Below are 22,266 nucleotides of genomic sequence, written 5' to 3'. Positions count from 1 at the left end.
GACGCCATCTTAGTAAAGGGCAGGCCTTTCTAGACTGCGAGCTTGTTGTCGGGTGGGGGACCGTCCCTGTTGCCCACTTAGACGTCCCAAACGCTTAGTACAGTGTTCTAAACATAGTCAGCGCTCCATCCAGACGATGGAATTAATAAGTGAATGCAGGACCCGGTCGCCATCTTAGTAAAGGGCGGGCCCTGACGCCATCTTAGTAAAGGGCAGGCCCTGCTAGACTATGAGCCCGTTGTTGGGCAGGGACCGTCTCTCTAATGTTGCTGACTCGGACTTCCCAAGCGCTTAGTCCAGTGCTCTGCACATAGTCATCGCTCCATCCGGACGATGGAATTAATAAGTGAATGCAGGACCCGGCCGCCATCTTAGTAAAGGGCAGCCCTGACGCCTTCTTAGTAAAGGGCAGCCCTTTCTAGACTGTGAGCCCGTTGTTGGGTGGGGACCGTCTCTGTTGCCGATTTAGACGTCCCAAGCGTTTAGTACAGTGCTCTGCACATAGTCAGCGCTCCATCCAGATGATGGAAGGAATAGATGAATGCAGGACCCGGTCGCCATCTTAGTAAAGGGAGGGCCCTGACGCCATCTTCGTAAAGGGCAGGCCTTTCTAGACTGCGAGCCCGTTGTCGGGTGGGGACCGTCTCTGTTGCCCACTTAGACGTCCCAAGCGCTCAGTACAGTGCTCTGCACATAGTCAGCGCTCCATCCAGACGATGGAATTAATAAGTGAATGCAGGACCCGGTCGCCATCTTAGTAAAGGGCGGGCCCTGACGCCATCTTAGTAAAGGGCAGGCCTTTCTAGACTGCGAGCCCGTTGTTGGGTAGGGACAGTGTCTGTTGCCTACTTGGACTTCCCAAGCGCTTAGTACAGTGCTCTGCACATAGTCAGCGCTCCATCCAGACGATGGAAGGAATACATGAATGCAGGACCCGGTCACCATCTTAGTAAAGGGCAGGCCTTTCTAGCCTGTGAGCCCGTTGTCGGGTGGGGACCGTCTCTGTTGCCCACTTAGACGTCCCAAGCGCTTAGTACAGTGCTCTGCACATAGCGCTCCATCCAGACGATGGGAGGAATAAATGAATGCAGGACCCGGTCACCATCTCAGTAAAGGGCGGGCCCTGCTAGACTATGAGCCCGTTGTCAGGCAGGGACCGTCTCTCTATGTTGCCGACTCAGACTTTCCAAGCGCTTAGTACAGTCCTCTGCACATAGTGAGCACTCCATCAAGACGATGGAATGAATAAATGAATGCAGGACCTGGCTGCCACCTTAGTAAAGGGCAGGTCCTGCTAGACTGTGAGCCCGTTGTTGGGCAGGGACCATCTCTCTATGTTGCCAACTAGGACTTCCCAAGCGCTTAGTACAGTCCTCTGCACATAGTGAGCACTCCATCAAGACGATGGAATGAATAAATGAATGCAGGACCTGGCTGCCACCTTAGTAAAGGGCAGGCCCCGCTAGACTATGAGCCTGTTGTTGAGCAGGGACCGTCTCTCTATGTTGCCGACTCAGACTTCCCAAGCGCTTAGTACAGTGTTCTGCACACAGTCAGTGCTCCATCAAGATGATGGAAGGAATAAATGAATGCAGGACCTAGCTGCCACCTTAGTAAAGGGTGGGCCCTGCTAGACTGTGAGCCCATTGTTGGGTAGGGACAGTCTCTCTGGCCGACTCGGACTTCCCAAGCGCTTAATACAGTGTTCTACACACAGTCAGAGCTCCATCCAGACGATGGAATGAATAAATGAATGCAGGACACGGCCACCATTTTAGTAAAGGGCGGGTCCTTCTAGACTATGAGCCCGTTGTTGGGTAGGGACCGTCTCTGTTGCCGACTCGGACTTCCCAAGCAATCAATCAGTCAATCAATCAATCGTATTTATTGAGCACTTACTGTGTGCAAAGCACTGTACTAAGCGCTTGGAAAGTACAGGTTGGCAACATACAGAGACAGTCCTCTACCCAACAGTGGGCTGACAGTCTAGAAGGGGGAGACAGAGAACAAAACCAAACGCATTAACAAAATAAAATAAATACAATAGATAAGTACAAGTAAAATAAATGAATAAATAGAGTAATGAATACGTACAAACATATATACAGGTGCTGTGGGGAAGGGAAGGAGGTAAGACGGGGGGATGGAGAGGGGGGTGAGGGGGAGAGGAAGGAGGGGGCTCAGTGTGGGAAGGCCTCCTGGAGGAGGTGAGCTCTCAGTAGGGCCTTGAAGGGAGGAAGAGGGCTAGCTTGGCGGATGGTGCTCTGTACACAGTCAGTGCTCCATCAAGACGATGGAATGAATAAATGAATGCAGGACCCGGTCGCCATCTTCGTAAAGGGCGGGCCCCGCTAGACTGTGAGCCCGTTGTTGGGTAGGGGACAGTCTCTGTTGCCACCTTGGACTTCCCAAGCGCTTAGTCCAGTGCTCTGCACACAGTCAGCGCTCAATAAAGACGATGGAATGAATGAATGAATGCAGGGCCCGGCCGCCATCTTCGTAAAGGGTGGAAACAGGCTGAGGGGGCCGCATCATCTCCTTGGGTTTTGGCCCGTCTTCCTCCCACTTCATTCATTCAATCGCATTTATTGAGCGCTTACTGTGTGCAGAGCACTGTACTAAGCGCTTGGGGAGTACAAGTTGGCAACATAGAGAGACGGTCCCTACCCAACAGCGGGCTCACAGTCTAGAAGACTTCTTGCCCTAGCTGGGAAAATGCCGGCTCGGGAAGGAGAGGGGGAGTCGGATCTTTTTGCGTTCTGACCTTTTAAACTACTAGACTGTGAGACAGTTGTTGGGTAGGGACCGTCTCTATATTCATTCATTCAGTCAGTCAGTCAGTCAGTCATATTTATTGAGCGCTTACTGTGTGCAGAGCACTGTACTAAGTGCTTGGGAAGTCCAAGTTGGCAACATCTAGAGACGGTCCCTACCCGACAGCGGGCTCACAGTCTAGAAGGGGGAGACAGACATGAAAACAAAACATATTAACAAAATAAAATAAATAGAATAAATATGTACAAATTAGAGTAATAAATACGTACAAACATATATACATATATACAGGTGCTGTGGGGAGGGGAAGGAAGTAAAGCGGGAGGGGGAGATTGTCAACTTGCACTTCCCAAGCACTTAGTCCAGTGCTCTGCACACAGTAAGCGCTCAATAAATGTGACTGAATGAATGAATTGAATGAATGAATAATAATAATGTTGGTATTTGCTAAGCGTTTACTATGTGCCAAGCACTGTTCTGAGCTCTGGGATAGATATAAGGTGATCAGGTTGTCCCACGGGGGGGCTCACAGTCTTCATCCCCATTTTACAGATGAGGTAGCTGAGGCACAGAGAAGCGAAGTGACTTGCCCAAAGTCACACAGCTGACAACTGGCGGAGCCGGGATTTGAACCCATGACCTCTGACTCCAAAGCCCAGGCTCTTTCCACTGAGCCACGCTGATCGGATCCCTTTGCGTTCTGACCTTTTAAACTTCTAGACTGGGAGCCCATTGTTGGGTAATAATAATAATAGTCATGGTAATCAATAATAATAATAATGTTGGTATTTGTTAAGCACTTGCTATGTGCCAAGCACTGTTCTAAGCACTGGGATAGATACAAGGTTACTAGGTTGTCCCACTTGGGGCTCACAGTTTTGACTTCCATTTTACAGATGAGGGAACTGAGGCCCAGAGAAGTGAAGTGGCTTGTCCAAAGTCACATGGCTGACAAGTGGCGGGGTCGGGATTAGAACCCACAACCTCCGACTCCCAAGCGCGTGCTCTTTCCACAAAGCCAAGCTGCTTCTCACAAGCGTTTATTCTGTGCGAAGCACTGTTCTAAGCACTGGATTATATATTATTATATATTATATTATATATTATATATTATATAATATTATGTTTTATATTATATTATATTATATTATATTATATTATATTATATTATTGTATTATATTATATTCTATTATTATATTTTATTATATTGCATTATATATCACATTATATTATATCACATTATATTATATTATATTATATTATGTATTATGTTATGTTATGATATATTATATATGTATGTTTATATATGTATATATGTTTGTACGGATTTATTACTCTATTTTACGTGTGCATATTTATTCTATTTATTTTATTCTGTTAATATGTTTTGTTTTGTTCTCTGTCTCCCCCTTCTAGACTGTGAGCCCACTGTTGGGTAGGGACCATCTCTATATGTTGCCAACTTGTACTTCCCAAGCGCTTAGTACAGTGCTCTGCACACAGTAAACGCTCAATAAATACGATTGAATGAATGAATGAATGAATGAATGAATGGATTGTCTCTATCTGTTGCTGCTTCCAAGCGCTTAGTACAGTGCTCTGCACAGAGTAAGCGCTCAATAAATACGACAATGAATGAATGAATCCCTGTTGCCACCTCATCGCATCATTGCGTTTTGTTGCCATGACAATACCCCAGTCCCCAGTTCGGGGGACTTGAACAAAAAAAGTTGTAATTATTATTGCTGCTGATGTCATTATTATTATCATCATCCTTATTATCGTATTTATTAGGCCCTTACTACATGTCAATAACTGTACTAAGCACTGGTTTATGGGATGCCCTGAGTAAATGGTGAAAATCCTACATATCCTAAATGGGTGGCCGTACTCTGGAGCCTGAGTTAGCTTTGCCCCAGGCCTCGGGACTTAAACCCGAGCGGAGTCTGCCACTATATTTACCCTCTGGCTTCTAGCTAGCTAGCTTATATCTTCTGGTTTTTATTTCATCCAAAAAATACTGGAGTCTCACTGCTGGGGTTTTTTTTTATACTTAAGATTTGCTGATTTAATTCAGTTTAAAAAGACTCCCAGCACACCTACAGAGGATGGGTGTGTGCACGGAGGGAAGGGGAAGGGAGGGTGTATTCTGTTTAGGGTCTTGCCAGGCAAATGAAAGGTGATGCCTTAAACCCCCACAAATTTTACACCTCCAAAACCCCCTGCTAACAGCTGATTTATGCACTTAATAAATGCCGTTGTTATTATTATTGTTAACCGCCCCAGTGCTTAGAATAGTGCTTTGCACATAGTATGAGCTTAATAAATGCCATTATTATTATTATTATTATTATTATTATTATTGTTAACCGCCCCAGTGCTTAGAATAGCGCTTTGCACATAGTAAGTGCTTAATAAATGCCATTGTTATTATTATTATTATTGTTAATCGCCCCAGCGCTTAGAACAGTGCTTTGCACGTAGTATGAGCTTAATAAATGCCGTTGTTATTATTATTATTATTGTTAACCGCCCCAGTGCTTAGAATAGCGCTTTGCACATAGTAAGCGCTTAATAAATGCCATTATTATTATTATTATTATTATTATTATTGTTAACCGCCCCAGCGCTTAGAACAGTGCTTTGCACGTAGTATGAGCTTAATAAATGCCGTTATTATTATTATTATTATTATTATTATTATTATTATTATTGTTAACTGCCCCAGCGCTTAGAACGGTGCTTTGCACATGGTAAGCGCTTAATAAATGCCAGTATTATTATTATTATTATTATCTAGAATACCAGGAGTGCGTACTGATGGCTCAGTCATCTCTTCTGCGGGGCGTCGGGTCCCTCTGGCCTGAAGACGGCCCAGGTCTATTTACATCCAGGGACGGAGATAACAAGATGTGAAAGGCAGTGCAAAGCATTCCCAAGGAGTCAACAAGGGAGCAATGAGGTGCGGGTGTCTGAAGCCACTGAGAACCTACCTCCAGGAGGAAAACCTGAGACCACAGAGGAGAAGAGCGTGTGCGTGGAAAGTGTGGTCTCTAAAGACGGGAGGCAAAACCAGCCACATTTCTTGCTCTGCCACTTGCCCTATCTCCTGCTGCCCAGCGTAGGGTATGGTCCACGCTTTAAGACTGCTTTTGTAAACACCAGCTCGCAAATAAACCTTACTACAACCCGGTTGTGACAAACCTCCTACTGAATCTGAGTGTTGAAGGTCGTCGCTGGCGGGCTTACGCCGCCGTCTCCAGGCCGGTGAATCTCTCTCTGCAAGCTTTGTTCCCTTCTCCCACACCCTGTCTCTCCACCTTCCACAGACGGGGAAATAACATCTGACCATTTCACCATCACACCACCTTCCTACCCCCTCGTCCCCCGGCCCACTTTTAAAGCTTTTTAAACCTTTTTGCCACCTGCCTTGTGGGTGAGAATGTACCCTAGGCCCCACTTTCAGCATCCTATCCAGGCTCAAAAACATCGTATACAATCATTGTTCAAATATTTGAGGTACAGCATTCGCCTTTGTGTAGCTCAAAGTTTTCCTCACGCCTAATCGGTCGATCATTGGTATTTATGGAGCACTTACTGTGTGCAGAGCGTTGGACTAAGGGCTTGGGAAAGTACAGTTCAGCAATAAACAGAGACAATCCCCGCCTACATCGAGCTTACAGTCTAGAAGGGGGGAGAGGGACATCAAAACAAGTAAACATATCAATGTAAATAAGTAGAATTACAGATATGAGCCCACTGTTGGGTAGGGACTGTCTCTATATGTTGCCAATTTGTACTTCCCAAGCGCTTAGTACAGTGCTCTGCACATAGTAAGTGCTCAATAAATACGGTCGATGATGATATATACACATCAAAACAAGCAAACAGGCATCGATATAAATGGATAGAATTATAGTTATATGCAGATATCGATATATACATAAGTGCCAGGGGCGGGGAGAGAGGGGGTAGAGCAAAGTCGAGGTGATACGGAAGGGAGGGGAAGCTGAAGAAAAGGGGGGCTTAGTCTGGGAAGGCCACTTGGAAGAGGTGAGCCTTCAGTAGGGCTTCGAAGGGGGGAAGAGTGACTGGCGGATTTGAGGAGGGAGGGCATTCCAGGCCGGAGGTAGGACGTGGGTTAAGGAGAGGAAAGGAAAGGAAAGGAGAGAACGAGGCACAGTGAGAAGGATAACACCAGAGGAGCAGAGTGGGCGGGCTGCGATGTAGGAGAGAAGGGAGTTGAGGTAAGAAGGGGCAAGGTGATGGAGAGCTTAGAGGCGATCCTGCCCAGAAGCAGATCACAGTCTACAGGGCAGAACAGATGTATAAAGTGGGGTGGCTAGTGGAGAAGCACCCCACCTCTCTCCAAAAATGGAAGCAGTTCAGTTGGGCCTCCTCTGAGCATTTATAAGCAACGGAGAGGCTGGAGAGGCTGGAAGGTTAAATGCAAATGTATGACCTGGGGGGAAAAAAAACCTGAAGAAAAAAAGAAAGAACAAAGGCAGAAAGGAAAGCCAGTCAGAAAGGCAAGCAGCCAGAGAGGACTGGGCTAAGAGAAGACTGAAGCAAAGGGCCAGTAGAAACACGGGACTTCAGAGCTCTGCAGGGGGCTAGATTTTAAGGCCCCAACTTAACTCTCTCCATTTGTAGTAGTAGCTTCATGAGAACTCCTGGAAGGAGTAAGGCATTTCTCTGCATTTATTCATTCATTCAGTTGTATTTATTGAGCACTTACTGCGTGCAGAGCACTGTGCTACGCGCTTGGGAAGTACAAGTTGGCAACATATAGAGACGGTCCCTGCCCAACAGCGGGCTCACAATCTAGAAGACTTTACCGAAAGGGGAACCCAATGTACAGATTGGGAATGGAATTTGCCATAGGCCATGGAAAAAAATGGTGGAAGAGACCCAGTCAGGTCCTGTATCCATTCCATCAGAATTGGCCCTTAGTCTGTGGATTTCCCTGTCTCCATGCAGGTGTGTGTGGGGTGGGACTTGATTTTCTTTGGCTGAGGGAGTGCTTCGTCCTTCGTCACTGCACCGCGTTCTGTGGTTCGAGATCTGACGAAACATGCTTAGTTTCTCCACCCACTTGAGGTAAGGCTGGCTCTTGTCTGTCTCGTGCGTTTGTTCCAGTAATCGTTCACTTGGCACCCACCCTAACCCTCTTAGGCCGCTATCAATGCCTCTTCGTTCCACCCAATGAGCACTCCCGCTTTCCCGTGCTCTCCTCCCCTCCCCGTTTCCGTTTCCACTCCTTTCTCCAAAGAGAGCCCCCAGTGATTGCCCCGGCTTTGTCTCCCTGCTTCCGTAACCTTGGCCCTCCAAAGGTCCACCACGTCCTTCGGTCCCGCTCCTTCCCTCCTCCGGGCCCAGCTGAAGGTGGCCACTAACAGCCCTCGAAATGATGGGATTCCTCCTGGCCTCGTCCCCTCCTACCTCACCTCCCTTCTTTCCTTCTCCAGCCCAGCCTGCACCCTCCACTCCTCTGTACTAACCTCCTCATCGTGCCTCGTTCTCGCCTGTCTGGCCGTCGACCCACGGCCCACGTCCTCCCCCTGGCCTGGAACGCCCTCCCTCCGCACATCCACCAAGCTAGCTCTCTTCCTCCCTTCAAAGCCCTACTGAGAGCTCACCTCCTCCAGGAGGCCTTCCCAGACTGAGCCCCCCCATTCCTCTCTTCCTCCCCATCCCCCCCGCCTACCTCTCCCCCCCCCCCCATATGTTTGTACAGATTTATTACTCTATTTATTGTACTTGTACATATTTTAGACTGTGAGCCCACTGTTGGGTAGGGACTGTCTCTATATGTTGCCAACTCGTACTTCCCAAGCGCTTAGTACAGTGCTCTGCACACAGTAAGCGCTCAATAAATACGATTGATGATGATGATGATCTAGCTTTATTTCTATTTATTCTGATGACTTGACACCTGTCCACATGTTTTGTTTTGTTGTCTGTCTCCCCCTTCTAGACTGTGAGCCCGCTGTCGGGTAGGGACCGTCTCTAGCGACTTGTACTTACCAAGCGCTTAGTACGGTGCTCTGCACACAGTAAGCGCTCAATAAATACGATTGAATGAACGAATGAATGAACCCAGCAGTGACAGAGCTCTACTCCGATTATGCAATGACATGTAACCATTTAGCGGAAGCCCCCAGAACACAGAGTGTTTTGCTGGGGACCCCGAAACTCCTCCTCTCCACCCTTCCTGCTGAGGCACTGCGTTCCCTTCTCCGGGACCTGTCACCCAGGGGAGCGGTGACAAAGAAAGCTGGGTCTACAGAGGCGTCCTGAGTGAGGTGCGAACTCTTTAGCCAGCATTAGGATCGAGTGGCGAGTCTCCATGTCACTGGGAGACGTTCAAAGTGGACAATAACATCCAAAGCAACTTTGGACTCTGAGGTAGATCTCCGCTTGCCCTTTTCTGATCAGGGAGAAGCAGTGTGGCTTAGTGGAAAGAGCATGGGAACTGGCTTCTAATCCTGACTCTGACACTTGCCTGCTGGGTGACCTTGGGTAAACCACTTAGTTTCTCCGTGCCTCAGTTTTCCCATCCGTAAAACGGAGATGAAATACCTGTTCTTCCTCCCCCTTAGTCTGTGAGCCTCATGTGGGACGGAGACTGTGACCAACCTGGATTATTTTGTGTCTGCTCCACTGCTTAATATAGTGCTTGGCACGTACTAAGTGCTTTACAATTAGTAACAATAATGATAGCATTTATTAAGCGCTTACTATGTGCAAAGCACTGTTCTAAGCGCTGGGGAGGTTACAAGGTGATCAGGTTGTCCCACGGGGGGCTCACAGACTTAATCCCTATTTTACAGATGAGGTAACTGAGGCCCAGAGAAGTTAAGTGACTTGCCCAAAGTCACACAGCTGGCTATTAGCAGAGCTGGGATTTGAACCCACGACCTCTGACTCCAAAGCCCGGGCTCTTTCCACTGAGCCACGCTGTGTCTCTAATTAGTATTGTTTTGCTTGAAGATTTTCACTGGCGGTGTTGGTGGACAAAGTTAACTGTACATTCGCACATCAGCAGGGCTGAGGGGCTTCTCACTGCATGTGTGTGTTCTCTGCGCCCTTCATTTCTTAACCTTTTCCCTACCCCTTCCACTGGGGAATCCCCAATTACCTGACAAACATCAAGAAAGCTTGCATCCATCGGTATTTCAGAAGGGGAAACTGAGTCGCCACCTAGCCAAATGACCTCAAGTCCTAAAAGGGTCAGGGCCTGAGCTAGAACCCAGGAATCCATCAATAATAATAATAATAATGGCATTCATTAAGCGCTTACTATGTGCAAAGCACTGTTCTAAGCGCTGGGCGGGTTACAAGGTGATCAGGTTGTCCCACGTGGGGCTCACAGTCTCAATCCCCATTTTACAGATGAGGGATCTGAAGCACAGAGAAGTGGAGTGACTTGCCCAGAGTCACACAGCTGACAGTTGGCGAAGCCGGGATTTGAACCCATGACCGCTGACTCCAAAGCCCGGGCTCTTTCCACCGAGCCCTGCTGCTTCTCGTTAGCCCCCCACCCACCACTCCGAGCAATGGACAAAATTTCCCTCTCCAAATTCCACTTCAGAACCAGGTCTCTGCTGTCCTGGTCCTATCTCCCAATATCATCAATCATCATCACCGTCGTCAACGATATTTACTGAGCACTTACTAGGGGCAGAGCACTATATTAAGCGCTTGGGAGAGTACGTCACAACAGAGTTGGCAGACACATCCACTGCCCACAATGAACTTACAACCTAGAGGGATAGGATGCCATTATCCTCAAGTTTAGGGACTGTGGCAAAATCAGATTCCAACAGCCGGTGACTTTTTGAGCGGAGCGCCTTGCTTAGCCCAGGAGGTTAGAAACTGTCAAGGGCATCTCTCTCTTCAGCTTCCAACTCTCTCCTACTCCGGTTCTGCCCCAGGGTGATCCGAGACAGGACTTTCTTATCATCAACTGCCCTGCAGCCACTGGTGCAGTCAGATTCTCCATCTCCATTTCTCGCTTTCTTTCCCTCACCTTCCCACTCTCTCCTCGCCTGTCTCTCTCCCTCCCCCATCTCTCTCCTCTCTCTCTCCCTCCCTTCTTCCTCCCACCACCTCCACCCCTTAGTCCCTCCTTCCTCCCTCCCTCTCTCTTCCACGCTGCTTTGATTTTCCCTCTCCCCCCTCTCGGAGCCGCCGAGGAACATTTCGTAGGAGACAGCCTGTGCCGCAGGGAGAGACAGGAGCTGCCAGGGAAGGCTCTCGCATGGAAGACGGCACCGTGGCTGCAGGGATAGGAGCGAGCCGGCTCTGCGGCCAGTGACCCAGAAGTCGGGCGGCATCACCCCCTGTCCTGGGATCTAACCCAGGCCGCATCCTCCTCCTTCTCTTCTTGGTCCTCTTCCTCTGTGGTCCCCGGGAGAGCCAGGTAAGGGGCATCCTGCGGCCCTGGGGTTGCGGGGAGGCAAGGGGAAGGAGGGATTGGGACAGATGGCATGATAGGCGCCGACAATCTTTCACCTGGCAGGCCACCCTCTGGAAAATGTTCCCGTGTTTCCCAAGAACAAACAACCTTGCCTGCTCCTGGGGCCTCTGGGGAGGCTGGAAGCTGGACCCGAGCTCTGGGGCGCCGTACGGCTTAGTCACCCCGTGACTGTCCTGCCGCAGCAGAGGAATGGTTTCCCTCTGCAACTGGGTTGCTCCCGTGCGGGTGTATTGGTGCGCCATGTACATGCGTGTGCAGGGCGCGGAGAAACACGCGTGAAGGAGCGGACGCGTTGCTGCTCATGGTTGCTGGGGACTGGAGGCGCCTGTCCGTGGACGCGTGTCTGGATGTGAAATGTATAATATGTACAGGTGCATGTTGAAGTGCGGGCGCATGTGGGCAGCTATGGGTGGGCATGACTTGGTATGTGTGGGGGTGTGCCCACGTGGTAGAATGCGCACTGAGCTGCCTTGCTGGCCGTGTGAACATGTTCATACCTACATGTGTGTGCGGGGGAGTACCTCTTGAGGGAGGGCCAGCTATGTACGTATGTATGTCGGGGGGTATCCCTGGCGTCATGAGTGCAGTAGTGAAGGAGACCGTGCGCTTGTGCGTATGAAGACCTAAGCGGGCGTATGAACTTGTGTATGTTTTGCCACATACATGCCGCATTAAAATCCACCCAGAGGCAACAACCGGGGTGGGGGGACGGATGGATACCTGTGACTGAACTGCTGTGGGGCGGTGTGGAGGATCCTGTGTTTGTGGTCAGATGCGTATGCTGAAGGATGCATGAGCCCGTCTAGACACATGTAAGTGTAGACAGGCATATTACAGAGAGAGAGAGAGGGAGAGAGAGCAATGTGCATGTGTGCGAATGCATGGGTGCTTGTCTCTAAGGGGGTGGAAGGATGATGTCCCCGCTGCGTTCTTTGGTGCGTGCTTGGGTGGACATGGGACTCTGGTGCTCCTGTATTTGGGGCAAGCATGTGGGAGGCAGTGTTTACCTGCCGAAGGTTTGTGAGGGCATACCTAAACCAGGCGTGGGTGAGAGTGGTCGGACGGAGATGGGAATGCGAGTAGGCGTGAGCGCAAGTGTGTTCAGGCTGTGTTATTCCTGTGGGAGAGTGGGTATACATGGGGGGCCCGGCTCTGTGCGCATACGTGTGCGGGGAATGCATGCGTGTGGGGGCGTATGCGTGTACAGGCAGGTGTATGTAAGAGGGAGGGTGTGTGAATGCGCCGATGTCTGTTTATTGACACAGTGGGATGGGCGTTTCTCCCCAGTGCTGTCTCAGCCTGCCCCCTCACACCCTGCTCCCCTCCCTGGCTCAGCTGGGCTGAAGAACTCCGGGGTTCATCCTTGGTCCACAGGAAACCGGCTTCATCTCTCTCTTGCTTATCAATTATTCTCACGCTACCAGGCCAGGGGGAAGAATCTCAGCTCACGCAGAACAATGGGGGTGGGGAGCGGGGGTTGTGGGGGGTGAAAGTAGGGCAGCTGCCCAGACGGAGGAGACCCCAGCAGCCCGCTCCCCGACTGTCAGCCCCTGGGACCCCCAGATCTCGTCTCCTCCTCGTCTTCCCGGTGGCTGTTTCACGAGGGAACCTAATAATAAGGACGCAAGACTGTAGGCGTCAAGCTTACAGTGTGTGCGTGCCCATATGTGCACGCATGCCCTCACACCTCCTAAGCACCGGTGTGCGTGCCACTGCACCTAGGTGGGTGAGAGTGCCTTTTAGATTCGAGCCAAGACCAAGCTGCAACCTTGCAGACGCTGCTCTCGCGGACTCCAGAGAGCTTCCTCTGCCCGCCCCGCAGTAGGCCCGCCTACGGGCATCTCTGGAGTGGGCATGGGCGGATCCCTGCCCCCGCGGGTACATGGAGAGGGCCGGGGGAGGGACGCTCAGGGCCAGCCCAGTGCATCCCTGAGTGGGATATTTGGGTTGCACCCAGATAGCGGACTTTGCTCGGGTGCTTGGGTGATTTCCTGTGGCCCAATCCCTAAGACTGCCATGAATACAAAACCTCTCACTGGTTCGAGTTGAGCCTACGAAATATAGGAAGTACGTGGAACATGGGAATGGTTATTATAATAACCAGAAGAATGACATCTATTAAGTGCTTACCATGTGTCAAGCACTCATCTAAGCCTGATACGAGTTAATCAGGTTGGACACTGTCCCGTTCCATATAGGGCTCAAAGTTTAAGTAGGAGGGAGGAGGATTTAATACCCATTTTCCAGTTGAGGAAACGCAGGCACTAAGTAAAGTGGCTTCGCCCAAGGTCACCCAGCAGACAAGTGGCGGAGCCGGGATTCAAACTCAGGTCCTCTGATCCCAGGCCTGTGCTCTTTCCACTAGGCCATCCTGGTTATCAATGTCGATTATGCCCTGAAAGATCCGTTTCCCCCACCCCCAATCTCCAGGTCCCGGGGGACACCGCCTCCTCCCCCTACACCTGTTTCCAGTGTATCACAGAGTTAAATTTGGAAGTGCCAAGCTCTGAGCAATCTTGACTGAAGGGGAAGGTGTAGGCTGCACCTGAACTTCTTGTAGCTATAAATAAAGGCACCTGTACTCTCAGGCACAAAGGTGTTTTGGGGAGGTGGTCCTCTCCCCTTGTTCCCCGCTCCCCCTAAAATTCCCGGGAAATGGGGAGAGGAGAAGAGCTGGCATCGATTGGCCACGTTGGAGAGGACCAGCCACGGGGACTCTGATCAAGGGAGCTGGGTTCAGGAAGGAAGGAAGGAAAGCGAGAGGGCGAGCGTGCTTGAAGACAAAATGGAAGGTGGGAGATTTAGCACGCGAGAGAGTCCTAACGTGAGAGAGGAAGGAAAGGAGAGAAGGCTGGGAGAACAGAAGAATGAATGGAGGAGAGGGTGACTGAGGGAGAGGGAAAGCTACCAAGAGAGAGGGACGAATGACGAAAGGAAGAGGAAAAAGGCTGCGGTGAACAAGAGGGAGAGACAACAGAGCTCAGGTTGAGAAGAAAGTTATGGCCTTCACCACACCTGCCTCGTGTCCACCCAAGATGCCCAAACACATGCCAGATGCCCGTAACATTGGCAAGAAGATGATAGCGACTAATCTGAGACCCAGAATTCCACTCTTCCTGAAGGATTTGGGCTTCAGGGAAATCTCTTAGGGAGAACGGAGACAGAGATCACGATGTCTGTTTCTCCTCTCCAAGCTCCCTGCCACCAAGGCCTCAGGAGCTCCTCCCTTTCCCCTCCCCCGGCCACCTTCTCAAACAGGTGCCTCCTCTTTCCCCGTCCCTCCCACCTTGGTCCTACCATGCCTGCTGGCCCAGATCCCCCTCCATCTCTGACTCCATCTGCTGTGACTCCGTCCCCCTGGGTGCCTGCTTCAGCGTTCTCATTGCCCGAGCCACCTGCCACCTGCCAGGGGCCGTCTGCTCCTCAGTCTCCTTCTGGGCTGTGAGCGGAGAGCCGCGTGGGGAGACCGGACACCCCTCCTTTCGCCTACCTCCCAGGCTGGGGGGCTGGGGTAGATCCCTGGGTCCTTCACACTCCTCTCTAGGCAGATCTGCCTTTCGGGAGTGGGTGGGGACGGTTGGAGGGGGCAGGCCCAGCGTGGCCATCACGGTTCTACCTGTCACTGGGCCTCTGTCGTTGGGACGAGGCCTCTAGGGACCCCACCTAGGGGGGTGGGCGCTGGGCTACCACCGGTAGACTGTGAAAATTGCCTCAGATCCACCTCTCTGGGGAGGGCAACCATGACCATGACGGAGGCCCGTGGAGGCCATTCCAACCCATCCTTCTCCTTCCCCTCCAATCTTACCTCCTCTGCAGCAGCCAAGGAGGCTAAAAACAACCCGGAGAGTCTCGAGGTTGGGGGGTGGGGGGCTTCACCCGGAAGAAAGGGCCAGTGGATGTCAGTGGAGGAGCCCCGTCAGCTCAGCAGAGCCTCAATCCGGTGGATGGTATTGATTTCTCCCTCTTCCCTCCCGACAGGAACTGAGCCGGAGGTGAGAATGGAGCTGCTCTTGTCCACCCCTCACAGTATAGAGATCAACAACATCACCTGCGACTCCTTCCGCATCTCTTGGGCCATGGAGGGTAGTGACCTGGAACGGGTCACCCACTACTTCATCGACCTCAACAAGAAGGAGAATAAAAACTCCAACAAATTCAAGCATAGGGTGAGTGGGTGCTCTGCCACTCCTTGGGCGTCCTCCAACAGGGCAGCCCGGTTTCTGGGGTTTCGGATTCACAGAAGGGATCACGGGAAGCTGCCCTTTGGCAGGGAGGTTTGGGGTTGAAGCAGTTGACTGGCCTCGATCGCGAAATCTGACCCTGCACGTGAACGGAAACCTGGGCCATCTCTGCCCTCTGCCCAAACCTGTCCTTGCCGTCCGCCTTCTGCCCCACACCCAGATTGGGAAGAAGTCTTGGCACGGTACCCCGGGACCCAAGGCCTAGGGCAGAGCGCTTCCATGGGAGAAGAGAGTCGGGGGAATACCAGGGTGTCTGGGCAACCTCGGTGGAGGGAGCGCTCCTGCCTTCCTCGGTCAGGAAGAAGGAAGCGAGGAGGACCAGGTGGGAAGTAGCTGGTTCCCACGACGACCACATCAGCGTGGGTTACTCACCATCTTTCTCCGAAACTGGCAACCCAATCTGGGCGCCTTTTGGCAGGCCAGTTGCCATGGTAACACTAACGTTTAACACCCCCCCCCAAAAAAAAAGGTCATTTTTTTTTTCGTTCCTCCCCGGTTTCTCAGCATTTGCTGTTGCCGTGGAGATGGCTCTGCAGTGCGGAGTGCTCTCAGCAACATCTCCCTCAAAAAACAAAGGCCTCGACGCCCCCAGCCTCGGGGTGGGGAGGCGGGCTCTCCCCAGCCTCCCTCTTCTTCTAAAGCAAGCGGGTTTCAGGGGAACCCTCAGAGGGCAGTTGTCGAGGAGGTTTGGGGCTGCTCTGGCAGGCCCTCCTGGGAGAGAGGAAGCGGGGTGGGAAAATGGCCACCAGCAGCGGTTGGGGCTTTGGTTGTCCTACGAGAAGGAGAGAGTGCCATGATGCCTGAGACACCTAGACCAGTTCCGAGGGTCGTTGGGTCATCCGGCCTGGCCCCTGGGAAGCTCACCGGCGTCCTCCCTTTCTCTCCTCGTCCCGTAGGACGTCCCCACCAAGCTGGTGGCCAAGGCGGTCCCCCTGCCCATGACGGTGCGAGGCCACTGGTTCCTGAGCCCTCGCACCGAGTACAGCGTAGCAGTGCAGACTGCCGTGAAGCAGAGCGATGGAGAGTACTTGGTGTCTGGCTGGAGCGAGACGGTCGAGTTCTGCACCGGAGGTAAGGGCCAGAGGCCTCTGTCTCTCGCCGAGCCCCTCTTGCCCCAAGAGTGTCTCACTGGAGAGACCCCTCCTACCACCTCTGCTCATCAGCCTGTAGTCCTTAGGCTTATTATTATTACTTATAATGAAATATAGCAATGATTATAATAATAGAGGTACTTACTAAGTGCTCACTATCATCATCAGTGGTATTTACTGAGGGCTTGCTATGTGCAGAGCACTGTACTAAGCGCTTGGGAGAGTACAGTACAACAGAGTTGGCAGACGCGTTCCCTGCCCACAGTGAGCTATGTACCAAGCCCTGGGGTAGGTTCAAAATAATCAGATACGACACGGTGCCAGTCCCACCCAGTGTTCACAGTCTAAGAGGAAGGGAGAACAGGTAGGTATTTTATCCCCATTTGATCAATGCGGAAACTGAGGCACAGAGAAATGAAATGACTTGCCCAAGATCACCCAGCAGACAAATGGCAGGGCCAGGATTAGGATTTGGGCCGCCGGACTCCTAGTTCTGGGATCTTTCCACTAAGCCACGCTGCCTCTCTCTGTGCTTGAAAAAGGCGCTGCCCCAGATGCCCCTGCTTTCGGTCCTAACCCCAGTATCTTCCTCAATAGAATAGTTCTCACTTTTTTCCCCCTCCTCACATCCTCCTTGCTCAGCTTCACCAAACCACAGCCCTTCCCTCTTTTCAGAGGGAGTCCTCCCCCAAAGTCACCTCCTGCAGGAGGTATTCCGTGATTATTCCCTGATCTGTACCCCTTAAGCACTTTGATGGTCGCCCCACCCCCAGCCCCACCCGACTTGTAGACATGCACTTATACTCTCCCATTTCCCCTTTCTGTAATTTATTTTAGTGTCTATCTCCCACTGTAGACTGTAAGATCCTTACGGGCGAGGCTTGTGTCTACCGACTCTGTTGTAGAGTTTTCCAGGCTATTAGTGCTCTGCACACATGAAGCGCTCAGTAAATACCATTGCTTATCTGTTTAATTAACACCCCCCAACACACACAAACACACACATACACACACACACACTCTTCCTGGTCATTCATCAATTTATATCTGTTTCCCAGATGGCAGGGATGACAATAATAATGATAAAAAATTACAATAATGATAATGACATTTGTTGATCACTTACTGTGCTGAGCGCTGAGGTAGAGAGCAGCACGAGAAGCAGCATGGCTCAGTGGAAAAAGCCCGGGCTTGGGAGTCAGAGGTCGTGGGTTCAAATCCCGGCTCCGCCAATTGTCAGCTGTGTGACTTTGGGCAAGTCACTTAACTTCTCTGTCCCTCAGTTACCTCGTCTGTAAAATGGGGATTAGGACTGTGAGCCCCCCGTGGGACAACCTGATCACCTTGTAACCTCCCCAGCGCTTAGAACAGTGTTTTGCACATAGTAAGCGCTTAATAAATGCCATCATTATTATTAGAGGAGATAAGCAAGCCGGTCACTGTCCCCGTGCCCCTGAGGCTCATGGTCTAACAGGGAAGGAGAACAGGGATTTTATTTCTTTGTCTGTTTCCCAAGCACCCCCTTCTAGACTGTGAGCCCGTTGTTGGGTGTGGGACCATCTCTCTATGTTGCCCACTTGAACTTCCCAAGCGCTTAGTACAGTGCTCTGCACTCAATAAATATGATTGAATGAATGAATGAACGAATCAGTGCTCCACACACAAGAGGTGCTCAACCACTACTGTTGCTACTGACAGATTGAACCTTCCACAGTGGGAACCAGGGGGTCCAAAGTCTCTCTTCCACACACCATTTGGGCCGAAATCCAACGATCCAAATTTCCAGTCTCCTTTCCTCCCTCAAGCGAAAACTAGATCCCCCCGAGTTCCCAACCTGATCCCCACTTCCCAGCCTTCCAAGAGGGCCCGGGACGCCGGCCTGACTGGCCTCCCTCTCTGGTACCCAAACCCTCTGGGAGGGGTGGTCTGCCCTACTCACCTCCAGACTCATCCAGCTCTACTCCCCGTGCTCCCTGGGCTGGGGATTTCTGGAGATTTGGGAAAATACGGGTTGGGGAGAGTGGGAAAGAGGGGCTGCGGCTGCCAGCCAGCCCTGTGATCATGTCCACTTTGGACCCTCACAGATTACGCCAAGGAGCATCTGGCCCAGCTTCAGGAGAAAGCAGAGCAGATTGCCGGCCGCATGCTTCGCTTCTCCGTCTTCTACCGCAATCAGAACAAGGAGTATTTCCAGCATGCTAGGTATGGGATCCTAGGGCCCAAGGGCTCCCTCCCCACTTCTCCCCACAAGTTAAGCTTTCCTCAAATGCCCCCGCACCCCAGCTCTCCATCCCCCCTCTGGTGAGCCCTCCTCCTTCTGGGCCCGTTCTCCGCCCCGGGGTAAGCGGACATGGCCACCCAAAGCTGGGGATGCCCGCTCTCCCCCACGCGCCCCACACGACGATGTCTCGGTGCTTTGGGGTTGGCATTTGAGACCCCCGGGGTCCCCTGAAGGATGAGGCGGGAGGGGGGCAGGAATGCCCCGTGGAGAAGGGGAGCAGAGAGACAAGATGGGCCCCGGCTCGGGGAGCGGGCATGGGGCTGGCTGAGACAGGACCCCGTTGGGGAGGAGCGGGAGTGTCAACCCATCCGGGAGGGCAGCAGGGAGCCCCGGGAAGCGGACCCCTCGGCCCCTCCCAGCAGACTGACCGGCTGCAATCCTCTCCGCCTCCCCCCCCCCCCGTTCCCTGGCCGGTCAGGACTCACTGCGGAAACATGCTGCAACCCTATCTGAAGGACAACAGCGGCAGCCACGGCTCTCCCACCAGCGGTATGCTCCACGGGGTCTTCTTCAGCTGCAACACCGAGTTCAACACCGGCCAGCCCCCCCAGGACTCCCCCTACGGCCGCTGGCGCTTCCAGATTCCCGCCCAGCGCCTCTTCAACCCCAGCACCAACCTCTACTTTGCGGACTTCTACTGCATGTACACGGCCTACCATTACGCCATTCTGGTGCTGGCCCCCAAGGGCTCTCCGGGTGACCGTTTCTGCCGGGACCGGCTGCCCCTGCTGGACCTTGCTTGCAACAAGTTCCTGACCTGCAGCGTAGAGGAAGGGGAGCTGGTCTTCCGCCACGCCCAGGATCTCATCCTGGAGCTGATCTACACGGAGCCCGTCGACCTGTCGCTGGGCACCCTGGGGGAGATCAGTGGCCACCAGCTCATGAGCCTCTCCACTGCCGACGCCAAGAAGGACCCCAGCTGCAAGACCTGCAACATCAGTGTGGGGCGCTAGGGACTTGGAGGGGCCGGATGGGTTGGAGGTGGGCAGCGAGGAGGACATCGCCGGAGCGGAAGATGGGACGGGACTAGCCCCAGGAGCGAGGCTTCTCTTTCTCTCTCTCTCCCTCTCCCCCCCTTTCCTTCCCTCCCTCTCTCTCTCTCTCTTCCCCCGCCATTCCTTCTCTTCCCACCCCCTGTTCCGTCTTCGTGCGTCTCGTCTGTCTCTCTGTCTCTCTCCCTCCCTCCCTCCCCGCTGGTACTGGAGGGATCGAGGGAGGGCTCGGGCCTCCTGACCGACCGGCGAGGCCCTTGGCGCTTCCCTCGCAGTTGAGCCAAATCACAAAGACCCTCCCTTGTGGTGGCGGTTCTGGCTGAGCGGGCTGTGCCAGACTGGCTGGGCAAAGCTATCGGGTGGGAGGGGTTGTGTTAGTGTCCCTGAAGTCTCCATGTCCCTCTAGTCCCTGCGGGGCACCGTTCCTGTCCCAGAGGGCCCTGCCCTCCTCTGGGGAAGGGAAGGGACCTCGGTGCCCGGCAGCCACGGGCTGGAGGGCCTCGATCTTCTCACGGCGGGACTCTAGGTGGACATGCAGCAGGGTGGGGGGAAGGGTAGGGGTAGGGCGTGGGGAGGGGGCTGCACACTTTTCCATCTCTCCCGTGGAGCTGGGTGCTCTGAGGCCCGCTCCCTAGGCCGCTCCCACCCCTGAGCCCGAAGCCCCCTAGAAATAGTCCCCGTGCGATGATAATGTAATCTTCGGTTGCCCCTTGTCCCCGCTGTATCTCCTGCATGGGGAGAGCTGCCCCCGGGCATGGCTGACGCCCCCCCAATCCACCGCACACACACACAACCTACCCTGTCCTTCACACTCTCTAGGATGGCCAGCTGCAGAATGGCTGCCCTCTCTTCCTTTTTCCCGCCTGGAGGGCTCCTGGCCTTGGCTGCCGGAGTTGTTTTCTTTCTGTGGAGCTGAGGGCCCTCAGACTCTTCCACGCCCTTCTCTAGAGCGGTGGAATTCAGTCTGGGTTTGGGAAGTGCGGCGAGGGGGAGGGGGGCAGGGAAGGGGCACCTAGAAGGAACCCAGGAGAGCCCCTTCCCCAGCCTGGTGAGGACCGGCTTGGAGCCGGCTATGGTGCCCCACCCCGGCCCCCCGGCACAGTGTTCAGCTATGATGCTTTGCTCGCTCTCTTTACCCTGGTGCCGTACCCGTGTTGTGCCCGTGCGTGAGTCGGACTGAGCTTCTCCCTTTACCCCGGCCCTGGGGCGTCCTGCCCACCCGCAGGGGCCTGGCATTGCCCCCAGAGACTCGGTGGATTTTGCCCAAGCAGGCACCTGCTGGGTAAAGCGCCTCCCCCCGCCACCCCCCAGCTGCCTCCCATGTTGTAGGGGGGTTTCGGGACTCCGGTGAGGAGCCGGAGCCTCCCCTCAAGGCCCGCCCCCTGCCCCCTGCAACGATTTCCCGTATTTGTCGTTTTAGTGTGGTCGTGCGGAGGTTGGAGCGGGTGGGCTGCCTAGGAACGAGGCGGCGAGGGTGACGTAGAAAGTGGGTGAGAATTCCAGGCAGATGGGGGATGGGGGGGGGGGGGCAGGATGGCGAAGAAAGAGAAAGAGAGAGGGGGGGTAAAAGTTCCATTTTTGAAACCAGAAGCTAGGGCTGGGGGGTGCTCAGAGGGAGTTTGATGCAGACAAGATGGAGGCAGGAAGGCAGGCAGGGAGGGAGACCGGCAGACGAGGCAGTCCGGAAGGCAACGAAGTGACAAACCGATCAGAAGGTGGTGTGGATTTCGGGGTAACGGGCAGCCTTCCTTAGAACAGGCGACCGAGGAGGGAGTGACGGCTGGAACGGGAGGCTGTCGCAGAACGGGGAAGCCAAGATAGAGCCAGAGGGCCTCCCCCCTTCACCGAGAAAGAGAGGGGATCTAGAGAAAGCTGTCCCCGGGCTGGGGCCGAGGGCAAAGGGGGGAGTGGAGGAGGCTGGCGAGGAGACAGATGGAGGAGAAGAAGCAGCAACAGGCAATTCTGGCCCGTCCCCCTCCGCCTGCTTCCAGCAATGCCGGCGAGGGCCCCTTCTCCCTCCCCAGTCCGCGTGTCTGGCCTGCGCTGATGGCCGACTGTGCTGTGCTTACAATATGCGTCAATAAACCACCACCGCCTGAGCCCCGCCGCCCCTCTTCCTTTCCTTGCCACTGGGCTGGGCAGAGGGCGGGAAGACGGAGGACGCGGGGGCTCGGACGGAGGAGTCGGGTGGGACTCGAGGGGTCAGGGAGGAGTCTGGGACTAACCCACAGGTCACCTCTCTGGCGGAGGTGAGGTTTGGGGAGGGGAAGGAACAGAGGGTGCTGCTTCCCCTCGGTGGGAAAGAGGGGCAGAGGAGCTAGGAATGCCCCACCAGGGCCCCTCTCCCCTCTCCTCTCTCCCCTCGGCACGACTGCACGGTTGTTGTACCGAATCCCTCCCACG

The 22,266-nt window shown here is 53.3% G+C and overlaps 1 protein-coding gene across 2 annotated transcripts; it reads left to right on the top strand.

Annotated features, from left to right (window-relative positions):
* The first annotated feature begins 10,923 nt into the window (after nt 1-10,923).
* LOC119928934 (phytanoyl-CoA 2-hydroxylase interacting protein) lies at nt 10,924-21,963 on the top strand. Of its 2 annotated transcripts, none has more exons than XM_038747481.1 (5): nt 10,924-11,201; nt 15,237-15,424; nt 16,396-16,570; nt 18,675-18,792; nt 19,290-21,963. In XM_038747481.1, the coding sequence occupies exons 2-5, from the start codon at nt 15,257-15,259 to the stop codon at nt 19,822-19,824; spliced, it is 996 nt and encodes a 331-aa protein (XP_038603409.1). In that variant the 5' UTR covers nt 10,924-11,201; nt 15,237-15,256; the 3' UTR covers nt 19,825-21,963. The 2 variants fall into 2 exon arrangements, with proteins under 2 accessions (XP_038603409.1, XP_038603411.1); XM_038747483.1 differs by lacking the exon at nt 10,924-11,201 and adding an exon at nt 11,919-12,030.
* The last annotated feature ends 303 nt before the right edge of the window (nt 21,964-22,266 follow it).

This window comes from Tachyglossus aculeatus, chromosome 5 (assembly GCF_015852505.1).
Source record: "Tachyglossus aculeatus isolate mTacAcu1 chromosome 5, mTacAcu1.pri, whole genome shotgun sequence".
In the NCBI taxonomy this organism is placed as follows: domain Eukaryota; kingdom Metazoa; phylum Chordata; class Mammalia; order Monotremata; family Tachyglossidae; genus Tachyglossus; species Tachyglossus aculeatus.
The sequence above is the reverse complement of the archived record's forward strand: the minus strand, read 5'-3'. Positions and strand labels throughout refer to the sequence as shown.

Bases quoted from the DNA above. Each gene is read 5' to 3' on its own strand.
- LOC119928934 (XM_038747481.1), top strand. From the start codon at position 15,257: ATGGAGCTGCTCTTGTCCACCCCTCACAGTATAGAGATCAACAACATC. The intron at 15,425-16,395 runs GTGAGTGGGTGC...CTCGTCCCGTAG, and splicing joins CCAACAAATTCAAGCATAGG to GACGTCCCCACCAAGCTGGT. The intron at 16,571-18,674 runs GTAAGGGCCAGA...GGACCCTCACAG, and splicing joins GGTCGAGTTCTGCACCGGAG to ATTACGCCAAGGAGCATCTG.